We start from the raw sequence: 24,215 nt of genomic DNA, 5'->3' as shown, positions 1-24,215 counted from the left end.
AGTATATATACCTAGAGGTGAAATTGCTGGATCACATGGCAATTCTGTGTTTAACTTAGGGACTGCCAGACTGTTTTCCAAAGTGGCTGCACCCTTTTACATCCCCAGCAGCAGTGCCCGAGCGCTCCAATTTCTCCACACCCTCGCCAGCACTTGTTGTTACCAGTCTTTTGGATTAGAGCCGTCCTAGTGGGTGTGAAGTAGTATCTCATTGTGATCTGGATTTACATTTGTCTGTTGACGAAGGATGTGGAGCAGTTTTCATATGATTATTGGTCACTTGTGTATCTTCTTCAGAAAAACACCTATTCAGATCCTTTGTCCATTTTTTGATTAGGTTATTTGTCTTTTTATTATTCAGCGGAGACCGTTTTCACCAACAAGGGGATGGCGGCTCACATAAGCCAGAACCGACTCAAGGCCAAGGGCATGGGCCAGCACCACAACGCCCAGAACTACAACAACCAGAGCTTTGAGGAGCTGCGAGCACTCTGCCTACGGAAGGGGCAGCTGTTCAAGGACCCCTTTTTCCCTGCTGAACCCAGCTCACTGGGCTTCAAGGAACTGGGCCCCAACTCCAAACACGTGCAGAACATCAGCTGGCAGCGGCCCCGTGTGGGCACTGGGAAGGGAGGCATGGACTCATGGGGGGTGGGGGTAGTAGTGACGTCCCAGTCACTTGGATAATCTCCAATCCCCCACCGCCCTATCTTGGCTCTGTACTAGACTCCATTTCCATCAAGGCAGGGGACGGTTCGGGACAAGCTTAAGTAAAACCTCTCAGAAAACCCCTGGGAAAGTCACTCACTGACCTTTGCCATCCCAGCCTACAATTAGGCCAAGTTCCCCCTGCCGCACCCCCATCCATGTTTCCCCTAGAACTCCAAGAGACAGCAGCATTCCCCAGGGAAGTGAGAGGGAGCTTGGGAGGGGGGTGTCCTGGGCTCTCTGAAACTTTTATTCCTTCATTGCAGCAAATCACAAGCAATCCTCAATTCATTGTGAATGGGGTCAGCCCGACTGACATCTGCCAGGGGGTGCTCGGTGAGTGGGGGGCAGGAAAGCTGGGGGCAGGGGGTGAATTGGGAGAGTGCCAGGGTGTCTCCTGAGGCTGGGGGACTGGCAGCCCTGGGTTCAGACAGCTCTTCTGTGTCCCTTTTCCTCCCCTAATCTGGATTCCACCCCTACCTGCTGCCATCTGGGTCTGGGAGTAAGCAGGGTGCTGTATTAGTTATCAGTTGCTCCAAGAGTCAGTGACTGAAAGCAACAACCAACATCTATCATCTCACAGTTTCTCCGGGGCAGGAATTAGGAAGCAGCATAGCCTGGTTGGTCTGGCTCAGGGTTTCTCATGAGGTGCCACAGGAGCTGAAGGATTCCCTTCCAAGATGGTGCACTCACGTGGCAGGTGGCCCCAGGTCCTTGCCACATGAGCTTCTCCGTAGGACGCTTAAGTGTCCACACATGGTAGCTGGCCTCCCACTGAGTGAGCGGCCCGAGAGAGAGAACAAGGAGGAAGCCCGAATGCCTTCACCACCTGGTCTCAGGAGAAGCAGGCGGTAACTTCCCCATATTCTGCTGTTAAAAGCGAGCTCGCGGGCTTCCCTGGTGGTGCAGTGGTTGAGAGTCCACCTGCCGATGCAGGGGACACGGGTTCGTGCCCCGGTCTGGGAAGATCCCACATGCCACGGAGCGGCTGGGCCCGTGAGCCATGGCCGCTGAGCCTGCGCGTCCAGGGCCTGTGCTCCGCAACGGGAGAGGCCACAACAGTGAGAGGCCCGCATACCGCAAAAAGAAAAAAAAAAAGCAAGCTCGCAATCCGGCCTAAGGTCAAGGAAAGGGAAATTAGGCTTCCGCTAACCACTGCAAGTGACACGACTTCCTCAAGTCTGGGGTATCAGGTAAAGGAGAGGCCACTCTCCCGCAGGCTCCCACGGACAGCCCCCAGAGAGAGCTTCCTCCCTAAGCCTGGTCCTATTCCCCGGTTTCCTCCAAACCCCTCATTGCATCTTAAGGAAGAAGGCCAGGGTGGGCTTCCTCTGGGCTGAATTGTGTCCCATTTGTGGCAGAGAAGAGGGCAGGGTGTGGGTAGGGCAGAGGCCAAGGAGACAGCAGGTCCCACAGCTGCCACTGGGGCTCACTGAGCTGGAGGGCCCAGGGTTACCGGAGGAAAAATTGCTTCTCCCTAGGTGTCCTTTCCACAATGGTGACGAGAGTGTCCTTAACATTCCTCTCCCCCCTTCTACCCCCCTCCAAGTGTTCCTCAGGCAGCCAGAAGGCCTTGGTAATCACAGAAGCTTTGCCAGTGCCCTCAGCCACAGCCTGGCCCATGTACCCCCTCAGGGCACCACCCTGCCCCAAGCCCCACCCATGGTCTGAGATTCCCCAGGAGAGATGGCAACAGATGACCTCAGCCCAAGAATCCTGCCCCTGTGTCCCAGTGAGGGTACAGACTGAGCCCCTGGGGTCTCTAGTATTACGGGGCTGATCACCACACCACTGTAATCATGGGGTAGAAGTGGGGGGCCATGGGGAAGGGGATCGGCCTTGTTCAAGGGACAGGAGACGATTGGCTGTCCCCCAAAGATGGCAGGTCCCAGAGGGAGGAGTAAGACCAAGGCCAAAAACACCTTCTCCCCAAATCCCAGAACAAGAACGTCTGGCTCTGATTTGTGAGTCTCTCGCCTCACAGGAAAGGTGGAGAACTCACCCCCAGAGCTGGCCCTTCTGCAGTGGGAGGGCATCGGGGAGGGGGCCACAGAGCAGCTCCTGATCTTCTGGGGCTTGGACTCTGGGACCCACACACATGGGAGTGCTCAAACGGGGAGCCCTTCTGTCCTTCCAGGGGACTGCTGGCTGCTGGCTGCCATCGGCTCCCTTACGGTGTACCCCGAACTGCTGTACCGCGTGGTGCCCAGGGGGCAGAGCTTCAAGAAAAACTATGCTGGTATCTTCCATTTTCAGGTGAAGGGCGATTTGAAAGCCAGAGTTGATTTGTGTATGAGGGGTGGGTGTGTGTGTGTGTGAGAGAGAGAGAGAGAGAGAGAGAGAGAGAGAGAGAAAGAATTAGTACATGCTTTGAAGTTTACCTTTTTTCTTTCCTTTTTGAAAAAAACAACATTTATTAGGGTGGATTTTTGTCTAATTATCAGAGAAATATCCTCTCACTAAAGAAATTGTGTAAGCTAATTTTTTTTTTTTTTTTGGCGGTGCGCGGGCCTCTCACCGTTGTGGCCTCTCCCGTTGCGGAGCACAGGCTCCGGACGCGCAGGCTCAGCGGCCATGGCTCACGGGCCCAGCCGCTCCGCGGCATGTGGGATCTTCCCGGGCCGGGGCACGAACCCGTGTCCCCTGCATCGGCAGGCGGACTCTCAACCACTGCGCCACCAGGGAAGCCCTAAGCTAATTTTTTAAAGCCCCCAAAGGAAATAGTTGTTATCAGTTTGTGATTCATTCTCCTCCTCCTCTTCCTCCTGCTTCTCCCTCTGTGTCTTTCTCTCGGTAGATACACGCACATATGTATATGCACGTATACGTGTGTGTATGTGCATGTGCGCATATGACATTGGGAGTTTCTGTCATGTAATTTTTGTAATCTGCTCTTCAAATTATTCAACATGTGGACAAATTCCTCATGTCATAAAAATATTTCTGAAAGTCCCAAGAGTTTTTAAGACCTCAGAAGTCCTAAAAGTCCAGCCAAGGTCAAAAGGTGGGTGGGTCCCTCTGGAGGCCATGGCAGAACCTGGAGGTGAGGCTGGGGGGAGGTTCAGGCCTTTCACTGCCTTTCTTTGGCGGCGGCGGCGGCGGCGGAGGGGTGGGGGGCCCTCTGTTACTGGTGTGTCACTGAACCTGACACCAGGAGGCGCTCGTGTAACAGAGTCTTCATGCAAGAAGGGAGGGTGATGTGCGCGCGCGCGCGCGTGCGCGCATGTATGTCTGTCTGAGCTCGGAAGGGGGCCTGGGGCATACAGATGCCCCACGCCCCGCTGAGACCCACCTTGCCGCCCGCAGATTTGGCAGTTTGGGCAGTGGATGGACGTGGTGGTGGATGACCGGCTGCCCACAAAGAATGGCAAGCTGGTGTTCGTGCATTCAGCCGAGCGCACCGAGTTCTGGAGTGCCCTGCTGGAGAAGGCGTACGCCAAGTGAGTGCCCCAGCCTGGCGATTTGCCTGGCCTCCAGGCTTGCTCTGACAGTCGGCAGTGACGGGGGGTAGGGGAGCAACTGGAATCAGGGGAAGAGGCAGGGGGACGGCAGGGCATCCCTCCCTTCCCTCACCTCACCCTCTGAGGTCCAAGCTCACGACTGCATCCCAGAGCCCAGACGGTGCCCTCTCTGTGCCCACAGGCTGAACGGATCCTATGAAGCCCTGTCAGGGGGCAACACGGTGGAGGGCTTTGAGGACTTCACGGGGGGCGTGACCCAGAGCTTCCAACTCCGGAAGCCCCCTCCGAACCTGCTGAGGATGCTTAGAAAGGCCATAGAGCGATCATCCCTCATGGGGTGCTCCATCGAAGTAAGCCGTGCTTGGTCCTGCTTCAGGGCCTTTGCACCTGCTGTTGCTTTCACCTAGAAAGTTCTTTCTCCAAATACCTGCATAACTAGCTCCTTCTCATTCATCTTTTAGTTCAAATGGCCCTTCCTCAGGCTAGCCTTCTAAATTAGCCGCTCCTGCCCCCCATTTCCTCTCTACTCTGTTTTGATTTTCTCCCCAACATTTATCATGATCAGAAACTGTCTTACTTATCGACGTGTATATTCACAACAAATCTTCTCCAGACAGTTTTCATATTCCATGAAGACAGTCACTTTATTTGTCTCATTCACTGCTGGGTCCTGGGACTTAAGATGGTACTTGGCATGCAATAGATACCCAACACATATTTGTTCAAATAAATAAATGAACCCAGAGTGCTACTGTAAGACCCAGCAATTGTATTCTTGGGCATTTATCCCAGAGAAATGAAGACTTATGTCCACACAAAAGCCTGTACCCAAGTGTTCAAAGCAGCTCTATTCATAATAACCAGAACCTGGAAACAACTTAGATGTCTTTCAAAGGGTGAATAGTTGGACAGGTGCGTACATACCAGAGGATACTACTCAGCAATAAGAAGAGATGAACTATTGACACACAAAACAACTTGGATGAATCTCAAGGAAATTATGCTGCATGGAAAAAGCCAATCCCGAAAGATTCCATACTGTATGATTCCATTTATATGACAGTCCTGAAATGACAAAGTTTTTTTAAATGGAGAACAGATTAGGAGTTGTCAGAGGTTAGGGAAGAGGGTCATAAGAGGTGGATGTTGCTTACAAAAGGGCAACACCAGGGATGCTACTGGTGATGGAAATGTTCTATATTGTGGTGATGGTGGTGGATGCAGAAAACTACACGTATGATAACAATGCATAAAACATACACAAATGAGTACGAGTAAAAGTGGAGGCATCTGTATAAGACTGACGAATTGTGTCAACATCTTCATCCTGGTTTTGATATTGTGCTATAGGGAATTCCCTGGCAGTCCAGTGGTTAGGACTCAGCGCTTCCACTGCCAGGGGGCAAGGGTTCGATCCCTCATTGGGAATCTAAGATCTTGCATGTGCGTGACATGGCCAAAAAAGAAAAAACATGATATTGTGCTATAGTTTTGCAAGATGTTACCACTGGGGGATACTGGATATGGGGTGCACGTATCTCTCTGTATTATTTCTTAAAACTGCATGTGAGGGAGCTCCCTGGTGGTCCAGTGGGTAAGACTCGGGGCTCCCAATGCAGGGTCCCGGGCTCAACCCTCGGTCAGGGAACTAGATCCTGCCTGCTGCAACTAAAAGATTCCCCATGCCACAACTAAAAAAAACAAAAACAAAAAAGAAACCTGCGTGTGAGTCTACAATCATTGGAAAATACAAAGTTTAATTAAAAAAAAAAAATGAACCCAGAGAGTTGTCACCTCACTTCAGGTGCCCCCACATCCCTCTGACCAGACCTTGAGTTCCTTTCCTTCCTCTCTGTTCTGCGTAGATCAACAGCCAAAGTGACTTGGAGTCATTGACGGAAAGGATGCTGGTGAAAGGACATGCTTACTCAGTGACCGGCCTTCAGGATGTGAGTCTGACCACTACACCCCACCCAGAGGGACAGGAGGAGGACTTCTGTGACCCTACACTCCTAACCTTTGCCCACAACCCACCCAGGTCCTGTACCGCGGCAGGATGGAAACACTGATTCGGGTCCGGAATCCCTGGGGCCGGATTGAGTGGAATGGAGCCTGGAGTGACAAGTAGGTGCCCAGAGCAGCCCTCTGGGGGGAGGGGCAGAGCACAGAGCAGGCCCACGAGCAAGGCCATGCCACAGAGGGACCGACTGGCATCCAGTCACCTGCGCCCAGTGTGAGCCCTTCCCCTCTAGATTCTCCATCTAACCAGGACCCCCAGTAGGCAGACATTCAGGGGTAAGGGCATCCCTGGGGGAGGACCGAGGTGCCTCCCGACCCCCTGCCCCTCCACTGCCTGTCTCTGCTCCAGTGCCAAGGAGTGGGAAGAGGTGGCCCCAGATGTCCAGAGGCAGCTGCTGCACAGGAAGGAGGACGGAGAGTTCTGGTCAGCGCCGCTTGAGAAGGACCACCTTCTGTCCCCATACCCAGTCCTTTCATCTCTCCTGCCACTGTCCCACCTGTGCCTTGGATGGGGAGGCTCTGGGGGTCGCCTACAGGTGTGGGTGTGCTGCTGATGGGCTCTGGCCCATCTAGTTGCGGCAAGTGGGGGGCTACTCTTCATTGCGGTGCGTGGGCTTCTCATTGGGTGGCTTCTCGTTGTGGAGCACGGGCTCTAGGCGCGCGGGCTTCTTGCCGCTCCCCTCCACCACAGGATGTCCTACGGAGATTTCCTGGACAACTTCACCCTCCTGGAAATCTGCAACCTGATACCCGACACGCTTTGTGGGGACTACAAGAGGTGTTGGCACACCACCTTCTACGAGGGCAGCTGGAGGAGGGGCAGCACTGCAGGGGGCTGCCGGAGCTACATTGGTGGGCGAGGGGACTCAGGGGAGCAGGGAGCAAGGGCTGGGCCACTGACTCACCGCACACCTGGGCCCCGTTGAGGAGGCGGGCACTTGGCTGGGAAGCCCGTCCACCCTGGGAAGGGCAGGGCCATCCTGACCTGCTTCCTCCACAGACACATTCTGGACCAACCCACAGTTTAAGATCTCTCTCCCCGAGGAGGATGATGCCCCAGAAGACGACGAAGCCGTCTGCACCTGCCTGGTGGCCCTGATGCAGAAGAACTGGAGGCGGGCACGGCCCCAGGGAGCCCAGCTGCAGACCATCGGCTTTGTCATCTACTCTGTGCGTGCCCAGCTGGTCCCCCAGCCACTCTTGCTCTCCCCATGGCCTCACCCCTGGGACCACTGCACACCCCACCCCACCACCTGCCCCGGGACCAGGACACCCTCCAACTGCCTCCACACCCCTGTCTCTTTCCTTTTTCCTTTTTTTTTTTAATTGGAATATAGTTGATTTACAAGGTTTATCAGTTGTACTTATACATATATACAGTTTTTTTTTAAGGAATTTTGCCTTTTTTTAAAAAAAGTAATTAATTTATTAATTTATGGCTGTGTTGGCTCTTCGTTTCTGTGTGAGGGCTTCCTCTAGTTGCGGCAAGCGGGAGCCACTCTTCATCGCGGTGCGCGGGCTTCTCACTATCGCGGCTTCTCTGTTGCGGAGCACAGGCTCCAGATGCGCAGGCTCAGTAATTGTGGCTCACGGGGCTAGTTGCTCCGCGGCATGTGGGATCTTCCCAGACCAGGGCTCGAACCCGTGTCCCCTGCATTGACAGGCAGATTCTCAACCACTGCGCCACCAGGGAAGCCCCACTTTTTTTTTTTTTAAGATTCTTTTCCCGTATAGGTCATTGCAGAGTATTAAGTAGTTTTCCCTGTGCTATACAGTAGGTCCTTATTAGTTATCTATTTTTTAAATTTTTTTAAAATTTATTTGTTTATTTATTTATGTATTTTTGGCTGCGTTGGGTCTTCGTTGCTGCGCGTGGCTTCCTCTAGTTGCGGCAAGTGTGGGGCTACTCTTCGTTGCGGTGTGTGGGCTTCTCATTGGGTGGCTTCTCTTGTTGTGCCGCACCGGCTCTAGGCGCGCGGGCTTCAGTAGTTGTGGCACGCGGGCTCAGTAGTTGTGGCCTGCGGGGTCTAGAGCGTGGGCTCTGTAGTTGTGGCACACGGGCTTAGTTGCTCCATGGCGTGTGGGGATCTTCCTGGACCAGGGCTCGAACCCGTGTCCCCTGCATTGGCAGGCGGATTCTTAACCACTGTGCCACCAGGGAAGTCCTAGTTATCTATTTTATATATAGTAGTGTGTATATGTCAATCCCAATCTCCCAATTTAATCCTCGCTGCCCATCTCGGCCCTGTCTCTTTCTGGAGTGGTGCTTTGCGCTTTTGAGGCAGGGCTGACAGTTTTCTTTTTCAGATTTGTAAAATCTAAAACACTTAGGGAGCACTTCCTCTGTGCCAGGCATTGTTCCCAAGGCCTTTCGAATAGTAACGCCTTTAATGAAGAGGAAGGAGATTGGGAGCCAGAGAGGTGAGGTCACTTGTCCTAACTCACACCAGTTCCCACACACTCGGAGATTTCTCCACGGCCCCCAAGCCTCCCCACATGGGAGCATGGACTCCGGCCAAGAGAAACCTCTGACAAGCATTTCCCAAACGGTGCTTTGCAAAATCCTAGAAATGCCCGTTTGTCCATTCATTTACATAGTCAGTGATATTCACGGAGCACGTACTGCATGCCAGGCCCCAGTCAGTCTGCAGAGGTTCAATCGTGAACAGAAGCAGACACGAGCCTTGCCCTCCTCCTAGGCTGTGAGTCCCCCAGGTTAACAGACACACCTGAAGCCATTTCCAAGGTTAGACACAGCCCTGCCCGGAAAGGCTGTATTCTCTACCCCAACCCAGAGCTCCACGGGGCCATCAGTATATTAAAGGTTCTGGTCATCCCTGGAGGAGCCCAACCTATTTATCTTGGTTTATCTCACCTTTTTACAAACTTCTATGTGCTCATTCCTCGGTTTCAATAATCTCCTATTAACTTCCTGCAAGACATGAGCGCTCCATGGAAAATGCTCTCCTAGTTTTTTATCCCAGCTCTTCAACTGTTCAGCAGTGTGAGATTGGGCAAGTTATCTCACCTCTGGGGGGTTCTCTTTCCCATCCTTAACCTGCAGTGGCAAAAATCTCCCCTTCGCAAAACTTTGTGTAAACCGTACTTTGCCATCCAAAGCAGAAGGGTTATTGTTTTTTATTGGGGTGTAGTTGTTTTACAATGTTGTGTTAGTTTCTACTGTACAGCGAAGTGGAGTTCCCTGTGCTATACAGTACGTTCTCGTTAGTTATCTATTTTATACATATTAGTGTATATATGTCAATCCCAATCTCCCAATTCATCCCACCACCACCCCTTTCCCCCCTTGGTGTCCATACGTTTGTTCTGTACATCTGTGTCTCTATTTCTGCCTTGCATACTGGTCCATCTGTGCCATTTTTCTAGATTCAAAGCGGAAATGTTATTAACGCTGGGACTTTTAGCTCTTAGAGCCCACGCCCCTCCCCACCACCAGCATCCCAGTGCCCTTAGCACCCCCTGGCTTCCACAGGCCTGAGCCCTTTCACCATCCTGGGGATCTGACCCTCCTCTCTCTTCCCTTCCCAGGTCCCAAAGGAGGTACAGAAGACGTGGGGCTTGATTCTGGGCAGACATCCACCCCACTCCTGGCATGTGGATGGGCAAGGGGTGGAATTCGGGGAAGGGTTCTGGGGCCCACTGGGTCAGGGTTCCAGCCCCCTTGGGCCCTGAGTGAGGGTCAGGGAAGGAGACGACCACACTGGGGTTACCTGCCAGATGGGCAGGGTCCAGGCCCTCCCTAGCCCTGCCCAGCTGGGCATCACCGTGGGGGGTCCCTCCCTCCCTGCCCTCCCCTGTGGGCCCTGTACCCACCTCCAGGGCACGTACAGTTTCAGAACCTCCAGGACGTCCACCTGAAAAAGGACTTCTTCGTGAAGTATCAGGACCTGGGCTTCTCAGAGATCTTCACCAACTCACGGGAGGTTAGCAGCCACCTCCGGCTGCCTCCGGGGGAATACATCATCATTCCCTCCACCCTTGAGCCGCACAAGGATGCTGACTTCCTGCTCCGGGTCTTCACGGAGAAGCACAGCGAGTCCTGGTGAGGGGCCCCACCTCACTGCTCCAAGGCCACCTGCCCCAGAGCTGTAAGATTCAAGCTCAGGGGGCAGTCAGCTGGGTCCCCCCGCCCCCGTCCCTATTGTACAGTCAGGGAAACTTAGGCATGAGGCAGGGAAGTCCCAGGTAGTAGCAGAGCCAGAATCAGAAGCCAGATCGCACGGAGCCCGTTCCGTATTGCTGCAGACACACAACACGACCTCCCTGACCATCCCACTGGAATCCCTGTCTCCCTGACCCCTGCTCACTCCGAACCTTCATCCACCTCTGCCCAGGGAACTGGATGAAGCCAACATCGCTGAGCTTCTCCAAGAGGTGAGGGGAGGCTGTGGGGGGTGGGATTTGGGGGCGGCATGTAGGGGTGTGGAAGAACTTTCTGGACTGTGTCCCTCTCCCACTCCTTTCCCTCCAGGAGAACATCTCTGAGAATGACATAGACCAGGACTTCATACGTTTGTTTCACATAGTGGCCGGTGGAGAGGTGAGAGGCAGAGGGCTGGGGGATTGAAAGGAGGTGGTTTGGGGCTGAAGGGGCCAGAGCCGGGGTTTACGGTCCCCCTTCCTAGGACAAGGAGGTGGGCATATATGAGCTACAGAAGCTGCTCAACAAGGTGTTCTCCGAAGGTGAGTCTTCCATCCCCCACTCACAACCCTTCCCCCCACCCTTAATCACCCCCCACCTCTCCCCGCAAACCCCGACCACACCCTGCTCATCCCTCCCCTTCTTCCTGCCCCTTCCCTCCCTCACAGTCAAAAACCTCAAAACCAAGGGTTTCAGCCTGGACGTGTGCCGCTGTATGGTCAACCTCTTGGATGTATCTTCCTGTCCAGTGGGCAGTCCTGTCCAGTGCTCTCCTGCCCCAGCCCCCTACCCCTGAGCCTGGCCCTAAGGTGGCCATCTCTGACCAGCCATGCCCTCCTTCCGGGTGGGGATTAGGCGCTGGGGTAACAAAAGATGCCAGGTCTTCCGGCTGTTACCATGGCTACCATACAGGCCCCTTGGGTCTTGTGCCCTACCTCGGTGAGTCCCTCTGCTTCCCAGCCCCCAGGATGCCCTCCCCACCCTCCTCTTATATCCTTGACTACCTCCCAGAAAGATGGCTCTGGCAAACTGGGGCTTCAGGAGTTCCAGATCCTGTGGAGAAAAATCAAGAAATGGACGGTAAAGGGCATTGAGGGGGCAGTTTATGGAGGTAAGAAAGAGAGGTCCTCCGGAGGGAAGAGGACTAGTAAGGATGGAGCTGGAACAGGAGCCCCTGACTAGACACACACACACACACACACACACACACACACACACACACACACACACACACACACACACACACACACACACCAGGATGGAGCCGTTGATGTGTTGGCGTATTAACTAGTCAAAATATTCAATAACCAGCACAGTCCAGGTATCAGCCAGCGTAAAGGATACAGGCAGAGAGCCCCGGGCAGGGTGCCAGGAAGTAACCCCACAGTCACCAGGTGATAGGAATACTGGAGCTCAGCGGGTGGGCCAGCGTAGGGGGCCCCCGGGGTCTTGGGTAGCAGTCGTGAAGCATTTCATCACTTCAGCCACCATGCCATGCACACGGCCCTACCACATCTGTCCTGTCGCTTCAGGACATCTTCCGAGAGTGTGACCAGGACCACTCAGGCACCTTGAACTCCTATGAGATGCGCTTGGCAATTGAGAAAGCAGGTGGCCAGGGGCAGGAGAGGGCTTTGGGGCAGGGACGGGGGAGGCAGCGGCGGTCAGAGGGCTGGACTCTCCCCCTCCACACTCCTCTCTCTCCCAGGCATCAAACTGAATAACAAGGTGACACAAGTGTTGGTGGCCAGGTATGCAAATGACGAAATGATCGTGGATTTTGACAGCTTCATCAGCTGTTTCCTGAGGCTGAAGGCCATGTTCAGTGAGTCAGGCACCTGCCCACTCCCCACCCTGGGCCAGGGGATCGCCGGCCTTCCCCACATACCCACACGAAGAGCACTGCTCCAGAACCATTCCCCTCCACCAGGCACAGATGATCTGGGCTCAGATCCCAGCTCCACCACTTGCTGGCTCTGTTGCCTTGAGCAAGTCACTTTATCTCTCTGTGCCTCTGTTGCCTTACCTATAAATATAGATAACAGTACAGCCTGCATAGAATGGAGGCGGAGATTAAATGAGATAGTATTTGGAGAGCACTCAGAACAGGCCCTGGTTCAGAGCAAGGCTGTAGGAGTCCTTACCATTAATTCCCTGCTGGGCTGGGGGTTTGGCTGGGAAGAGGGAAGGAACGGCTTCTTACACCCTTTCTGACATCCTCCCTAGTCGGGAAGGGGTCTTGCAGACCACTGACTCAGCTCCCAACCCTTCTCCCTTGTCTCCTCCTTGAAACAGCGTACTTTCTAACCATGGACCCTAACAATACTGGCCAGATTTGCTTGAACCTGAACCAGGTACATGGAAAGGATCCTCAGGCACCCACCCCCACCCCCGCGGCTCCACTGGCCCTTCCCTTTCCCCAGACGTCATGCCCCACCACCACCTCACCCATCCTCTGATGTTCTTCTTGCCCCACAGTGGCTGCAGATAACCATGTGGGGTTAGTCACTGCGGGAGCCTGGCTTCCTACCGCCATCGGCCCCGCCCCCTGCCCCGCCCCGCCCCCCCACCACCCCGCCGCCGGGTTCTGGCCTGGGGGCCGGGGTGCTCCTTGTGGCGCTCAACTCTGCGGCCTCTGCTGATGGAACGGCCGAGATGCCGTGCTTATTCCAGCAGCAGGACCTCCAGGCCCACCCTCCCAGCGCAAAGTGTTTTTCCCCCACAGTCTCCCTCCCTCTCTGAGTACATTTCACTAAAGATTAAGTGACACTTCTGCGGTGTCCCCGGCTGGGGAGGCTGTCCACGTTTCCTACCCTACTCAACGCTGGCCTGTTTCATGGCTCCTCCCTTCTCCCCCCAACTCAAGGGCATTATTATAATGAACAACACATGCCACTGGCTTCTGTGTCTCTTGTGTTTCTATGCCAGAAAAAGACTGGCAGGGGTGTAAGTCATTTCCTCAGTACCAAAGAGGGGACACCCAGGAGCTCTCAGTTGGGGTGATACCACCCCCTATCCAGGGAGCATTTGGAAATGTGTGGTTGTCACAGAAGCTAGAGGGCGCTGTTGTCATTTATGGGCAGCGGCTGGGATGCTAAAGGCATAAGAGTCCCTGTCTGTTAACCGTACGCAGCGCGGTACCCAGAGCAGCATCCGACGGGAGGGCTGAGCCGCAGGACCCAGAACCGCCCCTCCCATCTTCTTCCTCAAACTGGAGTCTCCAAAGGTGACACTACTGGTCTAGCAAAAGTCAAAAATCCTGCACCGGCAGGAGTCAGCCAGTCATAGAAAGGAACTGGCCCTCTTAGATGTGTGGCTGAGAGGGGTGGGGGACAGTGGCCGTGGGTGAGTTCATTCCTGCCTTAAAGGTGTTCAGATTCAAATCATTCTTACTGTTAAAAAACTGCTGACTGCCAGGCTATGGTCCTCACCGGAAGGGTGGAGGGATCCTTGGTTCACCAGTCCTTGACCTTGGAGTCTCTGCCTCAGATGCCCCGTTTCCAGCCCCCAGCCTCCTGCTGCAGTGCGAAAACTGAGACCACCAGCAGTGTCCCCCAACTGCACTTCTCCTGTCCTTCCAGATCGCTCCGTGGCTTCCCGCTCTGGGGAACTGTGCCTGCGAGCTTTTCAGCCTCTTGCATACAGACCACTTCCAAATTCCCTTAGATTAGGGTCGAATAAATCTAAACCCCAAAAGAATTGGGATCCGTCCTGGGTCTGTGTACTTTCAGCTTCCCAGCGTAGCTAGCTTCGTTTCCTCCTGCAGTAAGGACTCAAAGACTTCCTTCTATTTGCACTAAACACGCCCATTCCTCTTATGCTTGGGGGCGTGGGGGGCTTCCAGCCTTCCTGGGTCTGGTGACTGATTCCCTGCACCAGCCCTGCCCCCTGCCTCCTCTGTGACAACTGCCCATCACTGTCACTCCATTGCCTCCCCCACCACCTCCCGAGGAATCATTTCCAGCCCTGCCACTCTCTTCTCCCATCCTCTCCCCTCTGCAGTCTTGTCTGAGAGAGAAGGTCACACTCTGTTAATGAGGGTCTTAAGACTGATTCCTCCACCCTAATTTTCTACCACCACCTTTTCTCCTCAGAGCAGCGAAGGAGCAAAGGTCCCTGGGTGGGTCAGGGATCCTTTGGGAGAGGCCAGAAAACTAGCAGGTCCTTTGAGTTTTGAGAGAACCCGGCAGTGCCCAGTTGGTTCTGGGGAGCCCAGCAAGATGCTGACCCCACCCCATCCTTGTCCCTTGCCCTAGCGGAAGATGCTGCCAACTTCTGGCTGGATGGCCTTGGGCAAATTATTTTATTTCTCTAACAGAGTTTCCTTTTTCTCATCTGTCAGTTGGGGGTGACAGGGAGTTCACTGGTGGCCTAGAGGTTAGGACTCTGGGCTTTCACTACCATGGCCCAGGTTCAAGCCCTGGCCGGGGAACTGAGATATCCCACAAGCCGTGTGGCTCGGCCAAAAAAAAATGGGGGTGACAGTGCCTATCTCAGGGGGCTGCTGTATGGACGACTGAGGTTATGAGGGTGAAGTACTGTGCTTCCCACAGATGGTAAACTCATTACTGTTACCTAAAAATTGGGTTCCCCTCTTGTTGGGTGTCGAGCCAGAAGACACAACCAAGCCAAAGAGCAGGAGAAGGGACGATTTATTACTTGCGGCGAGTAAGGAGGACCCTGGAGATCTTTCCCAAAGCAGTGTGTCCCCAACAGCCAAACTGGGGACGTTCTAAACTAAGGGTACATGCATATTCATGACGGGGCTTGAGCAGAGGAGAATTCAGCATGGAATTTGGGCAAAAGTCAACAGAGGCCAAGCTTCAGTTGACTGAAGTCACAAGGGCCAGAAAAGGTCAACATCACCATCTCTTAGGTTCCAGTCGAGCTGGTGGTTGAGTGCTTCAGGCTAATCTCTACTGCTGAACCAGAACTGGGAGTCTTTACAACTGATTTATCATCTCTGCCATTCTTACTTCTCTTGCCTAAGTCATTCCGTTCCTCTGTTCCCTCACGATCATTATTACTGAGACCTGTTCAAGGGCAAGCATTGTGGCCAGGCTTAGATCACAAAATGGTTTAGGCTTAAATGGCTTCTCTGACGTCCAAAAACTATATCTGGGGACTTCCCTGGTGGTCCAGTGGGTAACACTCCGCGCTCCCAATGCAGGGGGCCCGGGTTCGATCCCTGGTCGGGGAACTAGATCCTGCATGCATGCCGCAACTGGGAGTCCACATGCCGCAACTAAGAAGTCTGCACGCTGCAACTAAAAGGTCCCGCATGCCAAAATAAGATCCTGCGCAGCCAAAATAAATAGATAAATGAATAAAAATAAAATCTTAAGGAAAAAAAACTATATCTGGATCCCCCTACCCTTTCTGCTTATACCGTCACCACACTTAGCAGAGCCCCATGTATAGTTTGTGCTCTGAACAACTAAAAGGGGCATCATTCACCCAGATTATGATGTGAGGGGCATCCCAGGATTTTAGCACGTGACTGCCCTGTATTGGAAAAGTGAGATGAACTAGCATACACTTAATAAACATATCTACTTCATGCATGCATCCAACATGTATGCAAACATGCCTACATCACCTTCCTCCACATCCAAACTCTAAAACAAAAGTTCCCCCCAGCTACAGCCAGGCCTGGCTGCTCCCTCCTCCTGCCTGTCAAGTCTGCTCTCTGCACACACACCCTCACTAGCCCCTTCCGACTCAATCTCGTTCAACTTCACTTGCCTCCTTCCCCAGCCTAATGCTTGGGAGACCTTTCTCGTGACGTCCTTGCCGTCTCCCAGTGGTGTGTAACCACATTTTCTGCTCTGCTCTTCTGGTCCTCAGCATGCGGCGTTTCCTCTGTTCACAGAGGTGGGGTTCTGCTGGGCAAGGGCACTAGACCATGCTGCCTGCACCCTGCACAACCCAAGCTGGGTGCCCTTGACTGAGGGCACATGGTAATCTAGAGCTCACCTCTGGATGACTCACTGCCACTGTCCACAGCAGCTGCCCCCGTTTCCTTTAGACCCCTCTCTACACCCTCCACCTGCACTGCAAAGACGAGGCCACATCAGGGAACGGAGGTCCCTTAGAATACATAGCTCCAGAGCTTCGTCCTCTGGTCTCTGAGAAAGTGGGGTCAAAATGTGCTAGAAATCTTGCCATTTGCAACAAGACGGATGGACCCTGAGGGCACTATGCTAAATGGAATAACTCAGACAGAGAAAGACAAACACTATGATCTCACAAGTGGAATCTAAAAAAATTTTTTTAATAATTTAAAAACAACTCATAGGACTTCCCTGGTGGCCCAGTGGTTAAGAATCCGCCTGCCAATGCAGGGGACACGGGTTCGAGCCCTGGTCTGGGAAGCTCCCACATGCCAAGGAGCAACTAAGCCCGTGCGCCACAACTACTGAGCCTGCGAGCTACAACTACTGAGCCCACGTGCCCGAACCACTGAAACCCACGCGCCTAGAGCCCGTGCTCTGCAACAAGACGAGCCACCGCAATGAGAAGCCCTTGCACCACAAATGAAGAGTAGCCCCCGCTCGCCACAACTAGAGAAAGCCCGCGTGCAGCAACGAAGACCCAACACAGCCAAAAATAATAAATAAATTAATTAATTTAAAAGAACAACTCATAGATACAGAGGACAGATTGGTGGTTGCCAGAGGTGGTGGTGAGGGCTGAGTGGAATATGTGAAAGTGGTCAAAAGGAACAAACTTCCAGTGATAAGTCATGGGGGGAATTCCCTGGCAGTCCAGTGGTTAGAATTTCGCGCTTCCACTGCCATGGGCCTGGGTTCAATCCCTGCTCAAGGAACTAAAATCCCACAAGCTGCGTGGTGTGGCCCAAAACAACAGCAACAAAAGAAGTCATGGGGATGTAATGTATGTGGCACAGTGACTATAGTTAATAATACTGTTTTGCATATTTGAAAGTTGCTAAGGCTGTAGATCTTAAAAGTTCTCATCACAAGAAAAATGAGAAGGAAATGTCTGAATCTAGGACTGGGGCAAGAAATATACGGGATGAACCTAGAGCGTCTTGTAGTGCCGGAAATGCTAAAAAAAAAGTAGTAAAAACAAAAAGCATGATGAGATTATGTCAAAGGTGGAGTGTAATTCCCCTCCCCTTAAGTGTGGGTAGCACATAGTGACTTTCTTCCAAAGAGAACAGTGTGGAAATCGAGAGAAAAGAGTAGCTTCAAGACGGAGAAACCTGGGAATTGCCTGGTGGTCCAGTGCTTAGGACTCCACGAGCAGTGAAAGCTGAGGGACCGAGTCCAATCCCTGGTCAGGGAACTAAGGTCCTACAAGCTGCGCGGTGTGGCCAAAAAAAAGAAAAAGTAGAGAAACCTGACAAACACGACTTCAGGCAGGTGATCAAGGTTAACACAAGAGAGATAAACCATGTGGATAGAATATACCCTTGGTATGATGTGATGAGAATGGCATTTTACTTCTGTGGTTTCCTTCCCCAAAACCCCAAACTCCAGTCTAATCATAAGAAAAACATCAGACAAATCCCACTTAAGGGACATTATACAAAACTCCTGACCAATACGCCTCAAAACTGTCAAGGTCATCAAAAACAAGGAAAGTCTGAGAAACTGTCACAGCCAAGAGGAGCCTAAGGAGGTAAGACAATTAAATGTAATGCGGTGTTCTGGATGGGATCCTGGAACAGAAAAAGGGACATTAAGTAAAAACTAAGGAAATCTCAATAAGTGTGGGTTTTAGGTAATATTATTGTATCCATATTGGTTCCTTAATTGTAACAAATATACTGTACTAAGATATGATATTAATTACAGGGGAAATTGGGTGTGGATATACAGAAATTCTCTGGGCTATCTTCACAATTTTCTGTAAATTTAAAACTATTTGAAAATAAATAGTTTATTTTAAAAAGTAATTAAAAGCAACCCAAGTGCCAATCAATAAATGAATGGATAAAGAAGATGTGATATATATATATATGTGTGTGTGTGTGTGTGTGTATGTGTATACACACACACACACAGTGGAATATTACTCAGTCACAAAAAAGAATGAAATCTGGCCACTTGCGGCAACATGGATGAACTTAGAGGGTATTATGCTAAGTGCAACAAGTCACACAGAGAAAGACAAATACTGCATGAGTTCACTTATACGTGGAATCTAAACAATAAAACAAATGAACAAGCATAACAAAACAGAAACAGATGTATAGATACAGAGGACAAACAGGTGGTTGCTAGAGGGTAGAAAGGTGATATACATACCTTGGAGATATTTTTCTATTAGTATACAGAGAGCTTCCTTATGACTTGTTATAGCTGCAGAGTATTCCACTGCAGCGAAGTCTCGACATTTATTTATGAGCTCTTTATTGAGTTGTTTCCAATCTTTTACTACTGTAAGCAATGCTAGAGTGAATAACACTGCACATATGTCATCTCATATAGTGGAAATATTTCTATAGGATAAATTTCTGAAAGTGGGATATTGAGCTAAAGAGTGTATACATCAGTAATTCAGATACATATTAAATTCCCCTCCATAAAGGTAATCCCAATTTACGCTCCCACTAGCAATATAAGAGTGTCTATTTCCCCATCAAGGCAGTGTGTCGTCAAACTTTTGCATATTTATAATGTGATAGAAGAAAAATGGTTTCTGACTGTCCTTGTAATTTGCATTTCTTTTTTTGCATTTGAAGCTGAGCAAATATTCATGTTTTCCTTTCATTTCATTTTCTGTGAGCGCTTCATATTCTTTGCTCATTTTTATACTGGGCTTTTGTGTTTTTTCCTTATAAAATTCTAGGAGCTATTTATATTTTAGGAAGATTTGACCTTTCTCTGCATAGGGGCTGCAAATATTTTCCTTTGTCATCTGTGTTTCCACTAGGTTTTTAACGCTTGCCCATAGACTCTGCCCTTCGCCCCAGCAGAACCTCCCTCTCCAGGCCACCTGGCCCCTCTCACAGCCACATCCCAAAGCCCCTTTAGTTCCTCACTCTTCCAGGTGACATCTGACCTCTTGGTGACATCTGACTCTATACTGAAGACTCCTCTTGTGTGTAAATAACATTTATTCTGTCCTTTATCGACTTTAGGGGTTACACATTCTCAGTAGAACGTAGAAAACACAGAAAAGCACACAGGAGAAAATCAAAACACCTTATATTCCATCCCTTAGGATAACCACTTCCTGTTTATCAGTGCCTATGCATGTTTTTAATTGCGTATATGTTTATTTATTTACAAAATAAATTTCTTACATTTACCCAGTTCCTTTGGGAGTGTATAACCGCACTTTCCTCCCTCTTGGATATCTCCTTGTCCCTATTCTGTCTCCACAAGGAGGTAAGCTCGAGGAGCTGACGTGGGGGGAACTTTTCCCTCCTGCCCATCCCCACAGCAGCCTCACTCTCTCTCCTGGACCCCTGGCCACGTTTCTCCTGCCCCATCCCCCACCCCCTCCCAGCTTAACCACTGCCCTCACTCCTGCCAGAGACGTCAAATTCCTGGTCTCATCGGGTCTTCAGACCCACCTTGGTGGAAACCTCGGATCATCACCCCATCACCCCAAAAGATGCTAGTTTCCCTCCTTCTGCTGGTGAAACCAGCCAAGTGGAACGTCCAAGACTCCCCCAAGCATTGTTTCCGGCCCACGTCTTGTCTCGCGTGCACCAAACATCTCCCGAATTCGCCGTGCTCTGTTTGGTCTCCTGTCTTTACTCATGCTCTTCCTCGCCGTCCCCTTCCTGCAGCAGGTCTCCCCACGACCTGTTCGTCACATTCTGCCCATCCTCTGCCCCAGCGCAGCCCCGCCTTCCCTTCCCTCCTGAGTCTCCCCCTGCAGTCCTCCCCCTTTCCTGGCTCTGTGTTCCAGGAGGCCTCCTCTGAGAAGCTGCACGCACACACCCAGGCCACTTGCTGGCCAGGTGCCCCGGACTCCCAAGGTGCCAGTCACTTCCCCTGGCAGACCATTTATCTCTATTGTCATTTCCTGTTTATTCCTACTGACCATACGCTGGGGGCAGGACTGTCATTTTCATTGACGCATTTTGAATGCCCGCACGTATGAACATTAAATAAGTTTGTTGACCAAGGAAAGGAGTGGCTCTCCCAGCTAATGTGACCGCTCCCACATTGAACCTTCAAAGCTCTCCATCCAGGATGCCTCCTGGAGGGCCAACGTGGCCCAGCTGGAATTGGCATCCTCTTAGGTCTGATGTGCAAACTCCTCTATCTCGACTGACAGTCTTCCTATCACCCTTTTCTGATTGTCACCGAGGCCATCTCTGAACCTCAGTTTACTCATCTGTCTAGAGAAGAGAACGCTCGGGAAAACTGTGAGGACCAAAGGAATGACATGCTTTGTAAATGGCAATGTGAGGCATGAATACGAGGTGTGGGTACATCATAAAAAAGAGTGCTACCGTTCACTCAGCGTGTTTTCTATACTAGGCACTGTTCTAACATCTAACTATTAATGCCTTTCATGCAAACAAATTAGCTCCCCTTTCACAGAGAAGTATACTGAGGCACAGAGCGGTTAATGACTTATTTGCCTGGGATTCCACACTAGCAGTAGAGCAGCTGGGATTTGAATCCAGACCACATAGCTCCACTTGCCTAACCACCACCCTATATTGTCTGTCTATTAAATAATAGTATCATTTGGTCTGACAGCTGCCCTATTCAATTCATTAATTAATTGGGTTTTGTGACCCAATCATACAACCACGTTCTCCCAGCGTGATTCTAACTCCAATGGTAAATCTGTATGTAGATCTTTGTGTAGATAACCACTTATCTCCCAAGGATGGAGACATGTTCAAAATGTAGCTCTTTAAAAAGCACCATGCCTAGGGGCTTCCCTGGCAGTCCAGTGGTTAAGATTCTGTACTTCCACTGCAAGGGGCATGGGTTAGATCCCTGGTCGGGGAACTCCCACATGTTCCACGGTGCGGCCAAAAAAAAAAGAATCACGCCCATATTTTTTGTTCTTTGACATTTGTATTATCAGATTCAAATAGAATAAACACTCATCAGCTGAATTAAACACAGAGAAGTTTAAAGGCATCTGTTTTGTCATACTTGACATGGACTTACCTTCAGTGGTACTGACAGATATATATCCCCAATCCCACCATTCCAGGCCCTCCAAGCATTCTGAGGATGAGGTTTCCATTCCCTTCCCTTGTTTTCAGAATCTCCTCACCAAGAGAGAGATGGGGATGAAGAAGGGGAGGGAAGAGGCCACCCTGGGTACAGGAGAAGAGAGACAGAGTTTTGGTGGATCCTTCTGTGTCTGTGGCTCAGGGGACAGGCTCTGCTCCCCTGGACTGCCTTGGGGGGGCGGGCATAGCAAGCTCACATCCATGTACGTAGTTTCCCTGGCCCTCCTCCTTTGCCCGTCCTGTTCCCCCTCCCCTGATGCCAGCCTCATCCTTGACACAAAGCACTATGGGAGCCAGAGAAAGGAGAGGGGGCAGAAAGAGCCCAGCGCTGGATACCCAAGGAGAGACTGAGGACAGAAAAGAGGATGCCCGCCCCCAGGGGACAGCTAGAAGCAAGAGGCCTGCCTCCTGGCACCATGCCCCCTAACTGCCAGGACGCACAGCCTTTACTTCTGGGGGGCCAGAAACTTGTGGGAGGTTGGGAGGGAAAGAGAGGGCAAAAGATGGAAGAGACTTAGAGAGGTCCAGAGAAAAAGGGTAGAGGTGAAGGGGACCAATGTATGTTCCATTATTAAATGATAGATATGGAGAATAAAAAAAGATGCAGAGGACAGCAATTCTGTAGTGTAACAGAATTCAACCATGTACTCACCACCAAGATTAGACAGTGTTAACATTTTGCCGTATTTCCTTTAGCTTTCTTCATTTTTAAATTTTTGTTTGTTGATTTATTTATTGGCCGCACTGTGCAGCATGCAGGCTCTTAGTTTCCTGACCCGGGCTCGAACCCATGCCCCCTGCAGTGGAAGCGAAGAGTCTCAACCACTGGACCGCCACGGAAGTCCCTAGTTTTCTTCATGTTTTTTTTTTTTAAAGGGATAATACATTAGAGACACTGCTATAATCCCCTCCCCACACCTATCATTTCCTGTCCCTTCTCCCCTAGAGGGAGCTATTCCTCTGGAGTCCTGTCTCTCCCATCTATGTTTTTACTTTTACTACACGGGCATACGTAGGTATGTACCCACAAGAACATATCCTATTGCTCGTGTGTCCTGCATTTTTACATACCTGGTATGATTTGACCCATATTCTTTTGCCACTTGGTTTTACCTTAACATCACATTTTTTCTTTAACATCACATTTTTGAAACATATCCCTGTTGATACATGAGTTAGTGCATTCATTTCATCTGCTGTATAGTACTCCACTTTGATTACGTTTGCATTTCTGTTCTCCTGTAGGTAGACATTGAAGTTGTTTCCAGTTTTTGTTGTTGTTATTACAAAAACCATGAAGGGACATCCTCATACATGTCTCCCCGTGCACATCTGTGAGAATTCCACTAGAGTCACACCTAGAAGTAGAATTGCTGAGTTCCAAAGGAAATGTGTGTTTCCAGCTTTACCAGATATTGCCAAATTGCCCTCTAAAACAGTTGTGTCCAATACTCCATGAATTTCTGCTTCTGAGGGGTGTGAAATGAGAGCTCTTTCTGGATATATTTGAACTTTCCCATGAGCTAATGTGGATAAGTAGCTTTTCACATTTACGGACCACTCATGTTTCCTCTTCAGGAAATGACCTGCCCATATCTTCCGTTCACTTTTCTGTGGGGGGTGTGTGTGTGTCCTTTTCTTACTGATTATAAAAGTACTTTATTTATGATTGATACTGAATCTTTTTCAGTTATGTGGATTGCAAATCTCTTCTCCCAGTCTGTGGGGGACTGTCTTTCACTCTGTGGTGTCTTTTGTTATTTAAAAGTTTTTAATTATTACTGAAGCTGGGTGATTGACACAGGGGGGTTCATTATACTGTTATCTCTATTTTTGTATAATTTTGAAAATTACCCTAACAAAAAGATTTGTAAAAATCTATAGAACAAATAATTCCCTATCATCGCAAATTCCTAAAGATCATGTCCTATATTTCATAGTTCTACTTTCCGCATTCAGGTCTCTAATGCCACTGGAATTTATTTTTGTAGTCGGTGTGCCAGAGTCAAATATTATCTTTCCCTCATAGATGGCCAACTGTCCCAGTTCTATTTCTGATCCTGTATTTCCCTTCTCCTCTGACCAGAAATTTCTCCTCTGACCAGAAATTTCTCCTCTGCACCGTATATCCTTAGGTCTGTTTCTATGCTCTCTATTCTGTTCCTTAGTCACTGCGTCGATTCTTACATTTTGCCGGTTTTAATTCCCATATTACCAGATTGGCCAGAGTAGTACCTCTCAGGCCAAATTGGTATCCCTTCTTTTCCTTCTTCACATCACGCGGCTCTTCTTGGCCCTTTTTCTTCCCATATAAATTTTATGATCAGCTTACCCAATTCCAGAAAGGAAAAACACAACACTGTTGGGTTAGTTGGAATCGTGTCGAATTTCCAGATTCATCTGGGGGAGAACCAACATCTTTTTAACCCAATACCTTCCTGACCATTACCTTGGCATGTCCATGTACGAGGTCTTCTTTTTTGGTCCCTATGTAAGAATTTGTATCTGTTTTCTCCATGAGGGTTTTGCTCAGTCTTTGTTAGATTTGTTCCTGGGGCCTGGGGGGTTTACTGCTCTCCCCCTTCACTGTGCCCACATCAACTACGCCAGGCGCGTCTGTCCTCACCCCCTACCCCTGCCCCTTGGTCCACGCCCTCCCCTCCCACTGTCCAGGGGGCAG

The 24,215-nt window shown here is 50.6% G+C and overlaps 1 protein-coding gene across 1 annotated transcript; it reads left to right on the top strand.

Moving 5' to 3' along the window:
- Positions 1-387: 387 nt before the first annotated feature.
- On the top strand, positions 388-13,128 carry CAPN11 (calpain 11; the record flags this gene model as incomplete). The annotated part of the gene is made up of 20 exons (XM_079934306.1): positions 388-615; positions 975-1,044; positions 2,846-2,964; positions 4,015-4,148; positions 4,351-4,519; positions 6,035-6,118; positions 6,208-6,293; positions 6,538-6,612; positions 6,880-7,040; positions 7,189-7,362; positions 10,029-10,251; positions 10,544-10,583; positions 10,681-10,749; positions 10,835-10,892; positions 11,019-11,083; positions 11,362-11,430; positions 11,883-11,961; positions 12,059-12,175; positions 12,646-12,704; positions 12,829-13,128. The coding sequence occupies 20 exons, from the start codon at positions 388-390 to the stop codon at positions 12,853-12,855; spliced, it is 2,106 nt and encodes a 701-aa protein (XP_079790432.1). The 3' UTR covers positions 12,856-13,128.
- Between the last annotated feature and the right edge of the window lie 11,087 nt (positions 13,129-24,215).

Source organism: Stenella coeruleoalba, assembly GCF_951394435.1.
Source record: "Stenella coeruleoalba genome assembly, chromosome: 10".
Taxonomy (NCBI): Eukaryota; Metazoa; Chordata; class Mammalia; order Artiodactyla; family Delphinidae; genus Stenella; species Stenella coeruleoalba.
The sequence above is the reverse complement of the archived record's forward strand: the minus strand, read 5'-3'. Positions and strand labels throughout refer to the sequence as shown.